The following is a 12,866-nucleotide window of genomic DNA, read 5'->3' on the forward strand; positions in this document are numbered from 1 at the left end:
ATGATTCTTCAAGGAAAAGATTATGACAGTGATAGGAACCTCCAATAAATGCATTGCCAAAGAAAATATCTTAATGAGACGAGTCATTAGTAAACTATTGTCTTCTCTTGTGTAGATACGTATTCATTTATAATGTAACGTTTTTTACAATGAATTCTTTTACGTTTTCTTGAATTAAATAGAAATATTTCTTATATGCTGTTTGCGAAAAATTCAAATGATAATTTTTCGTTTCTCTTCAGATAGTTAGACTCTAGGACATTATGTATTCTAAATTTTATTTTTAAAGATTGATAATATTTTTTTCCCGCTTAGAAATTATTGTTTTTAATAAAATTATTTTCAAATAAGTCTTCATTTAAATCTAAATAACTCTTATGGATCATTTAAGAGAACCGAAGCTACAACATAATTTATTACTGATACTTTCATACCCAGCGTCCAAACACATTACACTACATTCTCAACGCATGTTAGGCATGTTAGGCATGTCTTGGGGGTTTAGGGTTAATGCGTCTTACACGTTACAACTAAAAGTATTAACACTAATAATTTTTTTATTATTAAAACTAACTATATATTATTTATTCATTTAGTACCAACTCCCACGGTAGATATTCCAATGGAGATGAAGGGGAAACTAGACAAGTAGATTTGTGTTTACTAATAAAAGTGTACAAAGTTTATTTTTATCCAGATGAATAATTAAAAAGCTTGAATCCACTTTTGTACTTGTTATACCCTGGTTGAAATTAAACCTACTAATCATTTTTCTTTCTCCAAATTAAGCACTCTGAAAAAACTCCTATTAGTCATATGGCTTAGCCAGATCATCATGGTCTGTGTTATTCAAACTTCATTATTATTCAAACATTCAAATGATTATCGTGTAAATAAACACACCTTACACTAATCCTCGTGTGTATGGTTCATGTTTGGCAACTACCTGGACATCTTAAATCGATTATTCAGTTATTGAAACATAGAAGACTTGACGTGAGGTACGGTGCGGAAGCTGCTGGCGGCTATAGCGTGGCCGGGGGCGATGTTGTTTGATACTGCAGGTCGAGGTGAGGTAGCGAGCGACACAATCAGAGCATGTACTCGCACAAGTATATATACGTATCACATGAGCTGGGTACATTGTCACTAGCACACCAGCGTTCTCCACCATGGCTTATCTGGCAAGTATAGTGCACAGTCCATATACAATAGTGTTCAAAATCTTGTTTTAATAACATTCAATTTTAACAAAATATTTGAATTTTATTTAATTTCAAATATAGGATTAAATAACAATCATGGTAATTTTATTGCGGAAAGTTTTCGTTATTCGATTTGTACAGTTTAATCCAGGAGGCAGGAAGCTATCCAAATTGGTTTTCAAGTAATCTATTTATAAAGTATATAGTTGACAAATTTGTAAAGATACGATACCTACTTAGCCAGACGAAAGCATTCTTTGATTATACTGTCATTTTCAAAGCGATTTTGTCTTTTCGATGTACATTTAATATAATGGTGTCAAAAGAGTTTGAATTTATTACACGATATGGGTAATAATGAAACATCGGGGCCGCGCTGTGTTGTGTATCATTTTATCGAGTTCTGACAGTTTTTAAATTATGAATCTTCCGTTAGTTGTAGCATTTTCCGCCATAACATTATGCTATTTTTTATTTTATACCCAATTTTAAATATTTTTCTCAATTTTAAATCGGTTGGTTTTTATTGCGGCCCCTTTTTGATTTATGATTTAATAACTCTTAGCCAGGATTTGTCCCATGTGGCTCTTTATTCATATTGTAATGTTTTATTACAAAGTAATAAAAATATTTTGATCCTAAAGTATAAAACATGTGATGTATGATATATATATAGGCACGTTCATTTTTTATCTGTGTAAATTATAGAACATGATTTTTTAAATGAAATCAATTCAATATTTTTATTATTTTTATTTTAATAAAGAGTTTATCAGATTAATAATATAAAAATAAACAAAACGGAAGTTGTATAGTAGTGGATAATTTTATTTGAATAATTATTGTAAACCTGTAGTCTGCTTATTTAAAAACATTAATTTAAAATAGAACTAGTTGTATTCGGTAAGTGATTCCATATCCTAAAGTTAATGTCAGGAACGTTGTCATGTCCAGTTGACTGTAGTAGCCGCCTGCTTGGCAACTGTACATGCCGGTTACTTGGACGCCCCCGCCCTGGCGGTCCCGACAGTAGCCACCTTCACAGCTCCCGCCCAGAACTACCCCCGTCAATACACTGCTGCCTACCAGCCGACGTACGCCGCCCCCGCCCAAGTCGCTAGGGTTGACGAGTACGACCCTAACCCCCAGTACAGTTTCGCCTACAACGTGCAGGATACTCACACCGGCGACATCAAGAGCCAACACGAGAGCCGCGACGGTGACGTCGTCCAGGGATCCTACAGCCTGCAGGAACCTGACGGCTCCACCAGGACTGTCGAGTACTCCGCCGACCCTCACAACGGGTTCAACGCCGTAGTACGCAAGGATGCTGGTGCTCACCCCTCCCCTCCTGCCCGCAGGGTGTCTGCCGTCCCCGTAGCCTACTCGGCTCCCATCTACACCGCCCCTGTGGCGAGGTACACCGCCCCCGTGGCGAGGTACACCGCCCCTGTGGCGAGGTACTCCGCTCCTGTCCAAGCTTACACCACCGCTTCCGTCCCCACTCCCACGTATGCCGCCCCCACGTACTCTGTTCCTTCCTACCCTACCCAGACCTACAGAGCCGCCTCTTACGCCACCCCCTCATATGCCAGTTACTCTGGCCCAGCTTACCCCTCCCGATACTACTAATTTAACTTCTATCTTTGTTCTTGTTGACTGTTACCTGTTTCCTGTACCTTATTTTATGTTCTTCTTTTTTCGCTGTTAAATAAAATCTGTAAGCTAAGTTTTGTCCTACAATCAATTTTCCCTGTGTTCATTTCACATAACAATTTTATATAACGCTGGTAGCAAACAAACATTCTGTTCAGGTGTCCACTGAATTCGTGGTAAGATGATTCTGACTGACGGTTTGGAAAAATTATCAATATTTTAAAATCTTTCTCGGTTACTACTATTCATTTTATATTTATATGTTTAATATCTATTATGTTTTGTGGTTTTTATATTCATGTGAATTTTATTCCTAAACATAGTTATTTATGCCAAATATACTTTGTTGTGGTGTGTTTAAAAAAATGCTTCGATACTCTCAATATATTAACCATTTACTCAACCTCATTTATACAGCAAACATGGATACTGATGAGGTAGAAAATATTTAGAAAGCTTGTCTGGAGATTGTCTTTACGTTGAAATGGACATGGACGGTAAAATGCGGCAATACGAAGTGTAAATAAAAACTAAATGCCGCTCAAAGTTCACTTGTTGTTCCTTCGATATTGTGAGTGACTTTCAACAACTTTACATAAAAGCGCGTACAAAACTCTTGTCTTTCTTGTCTTGAGCATTGAGATAAGGAATTTAAAGTTGAACCTATGAATTTCAAATTCTAGATTTCCAACTTAGCCCAAACAATTTGCAGTTAAGAGGTTAACAGTGATTTACTGAATATAATCAACAATTTTAAAAATTCTGAACGAAATAAAATGACTGTCTTCTTATCAATGGATATTTGAAATCAGAAAGTTGTAATTAACGTAAAATAAGTATCAACGTAAGCTTCACGCCATTAATAGTCTCAATATTGGTCTCAATGATTCTCCATTCGATTACATGTATTTCAGTTATAACATATAGAGCGCTGCAGTAAACTGTAATCCTAATAAATTTCACACGGCGAATGTCACAAAATTGTTTTTCTCACGTTAAAAATACGGTGGGTATGGGTATGTCTGTCTGTGTGTGTGTGTGCGTGCGTGCGTGCGTGCGTGCGTGCGTGCGTGCGTGCGTGCGTGCGTGCGTGCGTGCGTGTGTGTGTGTGTGTGTGTGTGTGTGTGTGTGTGTGTGTGTGTGTGTGTGTGTGTGTGTGTGTGTGTGTGTTTTGATAGCCCAAAATACATGTGATCGAATGGAGAATCAGTGAGGCTAATTTCGAATCTATGAATATTGATAGGCTACTTCTTTTATGTTTATCACAAATTTCAGAATTAAATATATGTATATTCCATAACTCTCAAGAAATTTGTGATATAGGTTTCCGAGTGGTAGTAGTGTACTAAAGACAGAAATGACTAGTATTGTTTGATCTTTCTTATACACTGTGCCAGTGACTATTTTATACCATTTAATGTATTGAGGATATACTTCAAACATTGTCGTAAATTTTAATGAACAAGATTGTTAACAATTAAGGTACTTTAAATTAAATTTCTTTTACATTGTGACACGGAATATTTACATTACCTGGAACATATAAGTACATTTACATAAAAAGAAGAGGGACCGGGCACTAACATAACACAACGAACCTCGATGACATAATATAATTTATTTAGTACTAATAAACCATATACTGTTTCTTATAGATTTAGAGTGGACAAAGATTAAAAAAAAACTGTTTACGAGAATGTAAAAAATTTAAAAACAGTCCAGAATTATCCAGTCCAAAAAGTATAAAGTTATAAACACAACATTTACTTTTTTGGTAAACACCTCTACGCCGTTTCTAGCAAAATGTATGGGTGCAAAAAGTATTAATCTGTAAGGAAAATTCCAATTTCTTGCGCATATTAACACAATGCATGCGTGAAATCTTTTAGTAAGACTTTGAGGGGCTCAGCTCTAATGTTTCTGATGTGCATAATTAATTGTGGTAAGAGGTGTATTTTTCTAGGTGGCATTACAATTTAAGGGATTATTTGTCCATAACTTTGTAGGAGTGTGGTAGACATGTTTAATTCATGTCATTGTGTTTTCATTATATTCCTTTAAAATTACATGAGACAAGACAGGGGTTGCAATTTGAAAATGTAAAGTGATCCACTCTAACCCTTTTTAAAATAAGGGGGTGAAATATTTGCACCCTCCAAAAAGTTCAAAAAGAATTTTAATAGGTATGGTGAAGATTGTACATCGATATCTCAATCCAATTGGAATATATCTAGCATATCAGGACTTAATTTACACCGTGTATATTCATGTATGTTCCAGGATTTTTCAAGTCAATGCGAGAATAAATATTGTGAATTTTACAGTATGAGCAAAAACTACACTGATTTTGTCCATTCGTACACTTCATATGTTCCAGTTAAACTTGGAGAACTATCTCATAAGTGAATATATACTTGACTTAACTTTTACTAATTTATTACAATTTTTCCAGGTATGTCCCGTAGAGAAGCTTAACCGAGCTGTGTGGTTCCAGCAGCGTACGTATGCGTCATGTTCTTATAGCAATAGCGGCTAGTTTCTGTATAGGAGTCCCATTTTATTTTATCATTTAAATTGTCTAATTCTCCTTTTCGCTAAGCTATATACTGTTGTATTCACTGTTGTTAACATTACTGTATCGCCAAGGAAGAAACAGGATATATATATATATATATATATATATATATATATATATATATATATATATATATATATATATATATATATTGGACTACATTGAGTATGTAATCAACATTTATAAATATATTAGTTACCAAATAACAGAACTTGAGACCAAGCTGTTAGCCTCGTGAACCTGTGATCATCATATATCTACTACACATGCTCACCGATGACATTTCAGTCGGTGAAAAATAGCGTTGCTCCAAATACACGAACAGTTGCAGAAATGATAACCGTTCCTGCTCCGGGAGGAATGTCATTAATCGGGATTTCGGTAATTGTGTGGCTCGCCTTGCTGCCTGCGCCTCCCGCGGCCGCGGGCCAGGTGAGAACACCAGATCAGCTGATGTCTGTCTGTCTGTCTGCAGCCGGTGTCCCGGATGTCCCCTGTCGTCCTTGTCGTGTCACCGACACCCTGATATATGAGGTCGGGTAGTGAACGCATACCGACACACAGCGCCCTGTCGTTTTTGCGAAATTACGTTTTGATCGTTAAATAAAGTGAGTAGGGACAGTTTTTTGTGCCGTTTCTGGCTAACTGACCTTTACATCAAGATGTACTTGGGTGTTAATAATTTAAAATTAGCTGAGTGATATTTATTTATTTCACTGGCCAGACTTATAAATACGGTGAGATCGTATTATGCAATATTAAAATTCCTTCTGTATAAAAAAGTTTAGTTCCATACCGTTGATAAAGATGTGGAAATATCTCACTGTCCCACCAGGAGATCGTGTACACGATTGATATTAGTATTATACACGTATAACAACAATTGTGCATTATAGCATCATAAGAAGAAGTTAAGACTTCAGTCAGGTACACTTGCTTAGCTATTGGGTCGTCAGTCCAAGGTAACCAAATATGCATATTGAAATACTTTTTGAACTTTTTGGCGGTAAAACATATTGCACCCCCTTTTTAAAGGGATCACTTCAAATGTTCCAATTGCAACCCCTATCTTGTGACATGTCATTTCAAAAGTAAATTCAAAAGAAACACAAGGACATGAACATCAAAATGACATGAAATCATCTCTACGACGATCCTAGCAAAATAATGGCCAAACAACCCCTTACATCTTAGGGTGTAAATTAAGACCTGATACGCCTATACATATATTCTAAACAGATTGAGATATGAATGTATAACCTTCAACATACTTATTAAATTACTATTTTGGAATTTTTAGGGTAAAAAATGTCATCCCATTATCGATCGCGTAACAAAGCGTAGACAGAGCTCGGATATCAGATGATTCACACAAGGATCAACAGTATTGTGCCGATGACCGGGTGTGTGCAATGAATACAAACCTTATAAGAAGCGCAAAGCCAATGTTAAAAAAGTCTGCCAATTTTTATTTGAATTTGGCAAGCTTAGCGCGTCCACCGCTAGGCAGCGTGAAGGGCGCTCGTGGCGTGGCGAGCTAGAGTGAGTCAGAAGACAGAGCGGGAGCGAATGAGAAGACAGCGCGCGGCCAGTTAGACAGAGAGAGAGAACAAGCTAGAGCGAGAGGGAAAGAGGGGGAAACAAGCGCTCCTAGCGGCGGACGCGCTAAGCTCGTTTTGGCGGGAAACCAACTTGGCAGACTATTCTCCATAAGCTTTGCGCTTCTTATAAGGTTTGTATTCATTGGTGTGTGGCAGGCCAGCCGCGGGTCGCCCACCGACTCGCATTCTTCTCCCGTTTTGGTCCCGCGGCGTCCAGGACTCGTCTGTGACATTTCCCGCCAACCAAATGTCAAGGATATCAAATTAGACGTGTTTGGTTATCAGCTGATGATAGAGCTGTCAGAGTGCAGGACGAGACCCGGTGCTGGACTACTCTAGCCGCACTGTACGCTGCGCCGCCCACTGCACTGCCCTACATACTCCCAGGATCTATCGTCCTCAATTAGTGTCGGTTAAATGTCACACAGCGAGCTTCTTCGTGTTTATTCCGCATATATCACTTTACCTTGCTTCCGTGCTAAGAAAATCTGTTACATAAAATAGGCTGGTTTTGATGGACCTTTCTTTAGTTATTCCAAAGAGTGTTTTTGCAATTTTGAAATCAACTTCCATATTAAAACCTAGATTGTTGTTTTTTTTTCTTTCAAAATTTAATTCATGATGAGCGTAAATTATTTACAGCTACCTCTACAAATATAAAGTAGAACCGCCAGTATTTCACTCAATACAATTGGTAGAATATCTGGGAAGTTCCAGCATTATAAAACTATTATTTTCTTTGGAAAACTAATTTGAATTTAATATAAGTGACAATTTGTTGGAACAATAAAATCCTCTAAACCCAAACCCAACAGTTGTATAAATTAGAATAGAAGTGTAATATGTATATTTTCAGTATTTGAGAAATGTTCTTACCTTTTAACTTTTTTATGGAAATGCTGGTATGAATAGTAGATATTTTGAAATTTTGAAATTACAGGGTTGTTTGTAAAACTCTGTAAATATAAAATACTTACTGTCTAATATAATATTTACAAACTATGTAATTACATTTGTCTTGTAGAATGGCCAATAATTGCGATTACACATGTAATGTTTTTATCCACAAGGTGAGAGTCATAGATAACTAAATTGTTATGTATAGTGTTTATATACATTCTATTAGAATGATACTGTGTGAGTTTTCATTAATTGTACACATGTACAAAATACGTACATTGCATTACATTATTTAACGTATGATTAAATTTAAAAGCAACAACTAACAGGATCGCAGTGCAGTCGCATTAAATGCATCAGTAAAACTGGTTGTACCTTTGATGTCTTCATTGTAAATGCAACATAAAGTGTCAAGGATCATACAGGACATTAAAATAAATAAGGTAATGCAGAGTACCGGACACGAAATGTCAAGAAACCGGTTGACAGTGTTCTAAGATAGTCTTTGGTATTTTATGGTTTCATCTCAGTTTACCTCATTTTTCCTGATTTTATTTTTCCCCATGGAGACAAGTTTACACATTACCCGCTCAATAAGCTACCTTCATGTTCTGGGGTTATGTAAGCCATGTTCTATATATATATAAATTATAGAGTTCCACAGCTTCATGATCAATTACATAATGTCGGTCAGAGAGCAGATTGTTTCGACAGGACGGTGTCGATGTTAGGTAGTGTACTCTGAAAGAGATTGAGAATTTTACGTTGATTACTGTGGAATGGTTAAAGGTTATATGGTTAATGTTAAAAAAACATGCCGTCAATCTTGTTATTGGGGTCGACAACAACTTGTGGGTTTCCAGTTGAAGTCGCGATAAATGGCGTTTAGAAAATGACTTAGTAACTCGCTTATTAGTAATGTTAAACAAACATTTTTTTTAACAGTAGATAACTAAGAGTTACGCGACATTTTCCCGTGATTTCCATGACACATCCATGCAGCTGCGCTGTCACGCTTCACGGAAACAACTCATTAGCTTAGCTGGAGACTCGTTTGATTTCCATGAAATATTCGATAGTTTTCTGAACTATTCAGCTATCGGTTTTGAAACTAATAATAATTCGCTCTAATAATTGTATAACAAGATGTGTAAAATTATCTTTCGCCTACTCGACGCTTCATAATAATTTCCATATCTTAAAAACAAAACGAGCATACATTACTCACGCTTTTTATTCGATTCATATTAATCTTATCATAATAAAACATTTAAATGTATAAATTCCCGTAAAAAATATATATACTTTTTAAAAATATATTTTCCTAATATTATTATGCACTTTTACCATTTGTTACAGTTTTGGATATTATTAAGGATATACAAAGAAATTTTATCATTCAAAACGTTTATATTTCCTCATACTAAATAGTCCATAGTAAAGTTGCTAGTCTTTTTTTGCTTGTATGAAACGATACAACTAGGTTAATATTTATGTAAAGTCAATGCAAAACCGAGGTTTCTTTTATATTGTACATCAAGCTTCGACTGATCGACAATGGATATCGACTTGCACCAGTGCCATCTGTGGAGGCAAAAGCACACACATATTACGAATATTTACTATATAGCAAGTAAATGTTTGTTATATATTTGTGGTGCACTGCTACTCAATTATTTACTAAAAACACACACTTATGGTTTAGCTCACTCACTCTTTGTGTAGTATGCAACTAAAATGTTATGAGCGATAACTTGTGTTGCCGCTACACTATCAATGCGATAAAACGTCATCAAAAACTTTGACATTTTAAAGTACTACTCATGGGAAACGTCACTAAAATGGATTTCTACCCAAATATTAATGCAAAATGTGAATATTGTATGAGATTAGTCGTTTCGGCCAGTATCATGTGATCACCAGAACAAACGGAAATTGAGTTTTCTACCAAAGCCGACTCAATGCAAAATTCAAAACAATGTACATATTTAATCCAAATAAGAGGGTATTTTTCAATTAGACGTTTAACTATACGCGGCATCTACCATTTTCAATGGTGTAATTTCAACAATAAAAATGTTCCAGCACTGTGTGTTGGAAAGGTTTCTTTTTTACTGATATATTAGTTTACGTTTAAAACCCTGCATTGTTGTTAGTGATGATTTAACGTTACTAAATCTCTAGCTTACTAGTGACAGTCTTAATGACGTCTTTGCTAAAATTACACTTATCCTACAAAATAAGTCTTTTTTATTTGTCACCATACTTCTCGTTGTCCAGTAGTTGTCTGTGATAGTGCTACTGTCATCGTCTCGCATATCTACCTAGACACGTTGCAGCAATCTATACTGACCATACCTTCCATTGTGACTCCCACAGCATCGAATGCCAAGGTCTCCTCATTTATTTATGTACTTGAGCGTCTTCTTATTGCCGGTTTGCCCTGTTCTGTTGGCTCGGTGTTTTATAGCTTCCCCTGATAAATGCAGCCTCGCCCAAACACACGTCGTCTGGTCTGGATCTTCGCCTTTTTTCCGCCAATGATAAGTAGAACAGATGGTGGAAACATGAGGATGCCGCAGCGCGCATACGCCGAGCCGCTCCTTGGGCAATCTGTATTGCGGTTCAGCCAATATGAAAACTGAATTATCATATGATTATAAACAATTATAAACTAATTATTATATGAACTACTGTTAGGTATTATCGCCAAATCCGTTACGTAAAATAGTTCCGTGTATTTTTCCGACGCCCAAAATTTATTCTTGAGTTTCCGCACAATTACAAAATATTTTCTAAACAATATAGACTGCAAGCAATGCTTTAACAATGGGCTATGAGTTAATGTGTTTGTTATGAGTGAGCAGTGTGTAATCTATTATTGTATTGTTGGTTTTTATCTGTAGGTGGATGATAAGAATTACGCTTTTAATCTTGATGAGCGCCAAGGGATTTTTCTTTCAAATTTAAAAACTTATAAGGTGTGTCCTTTTTTCAAGCAAGAAAATAAACATAAACTCAAGAAATTCGGACCCATCTCTTAAGTACAAACTGTCTCCAAATCAGGCATCTCAATCATCTTAGACCCTATGTTTGAAATAAAATACAATATACTTCTTTCTGAAAGACTGTATGGTTTCCTTGCTGGAAAATCAACTATTACTGCTATTATTGACTTGGTTGAGCACTTAATTGACAGTATTGACTTATTGAAAATACAATAACCAATATCTTCGTAGACCTGACAAGGCGTTTGATTGCCTGGACTACTAATATTCACATATCATCTTGACACTAGACTCACTGCCCTAATCGTTTTGCAGCTATTTAAGTGATAGAGAACAAATAGTAATGATTAAACAATCCAGGGTCAAAACTGGAACACTGGCTCCATCACATATTAAAAAAAGAGTACCCAAGGCTCTGTAATAAGCCCAATATTATTTGTTTGATTTATATCAGACCTGCCTCATTCACTTTTATCACTACAGTTATCCTATTATTTATGCGGATAATAAAGTTCTTTTATCCAGAAACAGATCAACAGAGCAATTCGAAATTAACACATTTACTTCAGTCAGCTTGGCCCAGCAATACTACGAAAGTAATGACCTAGTGTTCAATGAAGGTAATATATATATATATATATATATATATATATATATATATATATATATATATATATATGATTCCATATATACAGTATGGTATATATGTATATATACACACACACACATCAGTATGGTATATATACATACCATTCAAAAATGTCAAATGGTATAGTCCTAAGGGGAAACAACTCTTGTCAAAATCTGCAGAGTCATGGTTCTACAGACGAAAACTCTGAGAATCATAGCTAACTTGCTGCCATATGACAGCTGTATAGACACAAGAATCGATACATTCCCGTATATACTTGATGTAATTTCTTGTATCTGCAATTTTGATTTACCAAAAAACAAATAATTCCATGTACGGCCTACACGAAATGGCAGAAGACTTAATTGGTCCATCCCACAGAACTACACTATTTGAAAAGGAAACCTTCATGTGCGGGGGGACAAAGTAGATTGAATCTACTTTCTACGGAGACACATAATGTTAAGGTGCTGAAGACAATGCTGCGAAAATGGCTTGCAGAGATATCAATTAAAACGATGAACGAGTTCCTGACTCACTGCTCAGCTTGAATGACTATCAAACATTGTTTGTGCTCATGTTTTTTTTTTTTTTAACTTGGAGTGAGATAAATAATACAATAATAAAAAAAAATATATATATATATATATATATATATATATATATGTAATTTTTTAGTTGTGCCACTCGTATTTTAAACTTATCAATAGTATATTTTGACTTGTTCTAGTAGCATATAATGGTAGGTATAAGAATAATACTTTTGTTCCTTTATAAAACTACTTATTAAAATTGTATACATATATGGGTGTGTGTGTGTGTGTGTGTGTGTGTGTGTGTGTGCGTGTGTGTGTGCGTGCGTGCGTGCGTGCGTGTGTGTGTAAATATTGTGTATTATACATAATAAAAAAAATAAACCTTGGTTGCATTGTAAATACTAAGACATATAGGGTGTAATATAATTATTTTATTTAAATAATTTAATAATGTATTAATTATAATTTTATATATATACAATTATATATATATATATATATATATATATATATATATATATATATATATATAATTGTATTCATTAATATATATTATAATATTAATATATAGTATATTATAGTATTAATTATAATTTTATATATATATACAATTATATATATATATATATATATATATATATATATATATATATATATATATATATATATATATAATTGTATTCATTAATATATATTATAATATAATATATTATATTAATATAATATATAATAATAATAATATATTTATATTTAA

At 34.7% G+C, this 12,866-nt stretch overlaps 2 protein-coding genes across 4 annotated transcripts in view; both read left to right on the forward strand.

Moving 5' to 3' along the window:
* Nucleotides 1-12,866, forward strand: part of LOC124360510 (neurobeachin-like protein 1) — a 545,778-nt gene that overhangs the window by 464,790 nt on the left and 68,122 nt on the right. The gene's annotated exons all lie outside the window — the stretch shown is intronic.
* On the forward strand, nucleotides 1,100-2,934 carry LOC124360513 (cuticle protein 18.6-like). The gene is made up of 2 exons (XM_046814206.1): nucleotides 1,100-1,184; nucleotides 2,160-2,934. Exons 1-2 carry the CDS (start codon nucleotides 1,173-1,175, stop codon nucleotides 2,835-2,837), a joined length of 690 nt encoding a protein of 229 aa, XP_046670162.1. The 5' UTR covers nucleotides 1,100-1,172; the 3' UTR covers nucleotides 2,838-2,934.

This window comes from Homalodisca vitripennis, chromosome 4, assembly GCF_021130785.1.
Source record: "Homalodisca vitripennis isolate AUS2020 chromosome 4, UT_GWSS_2.1, whole genome shotgun sequence".
Classification (NCBI taxonomy): Eukaryota; Metazoa; Arthropoda; class Insecta; order Hemiptera; family Cicadellidae; genus Homalodisca; species Homalodisca vitripennis.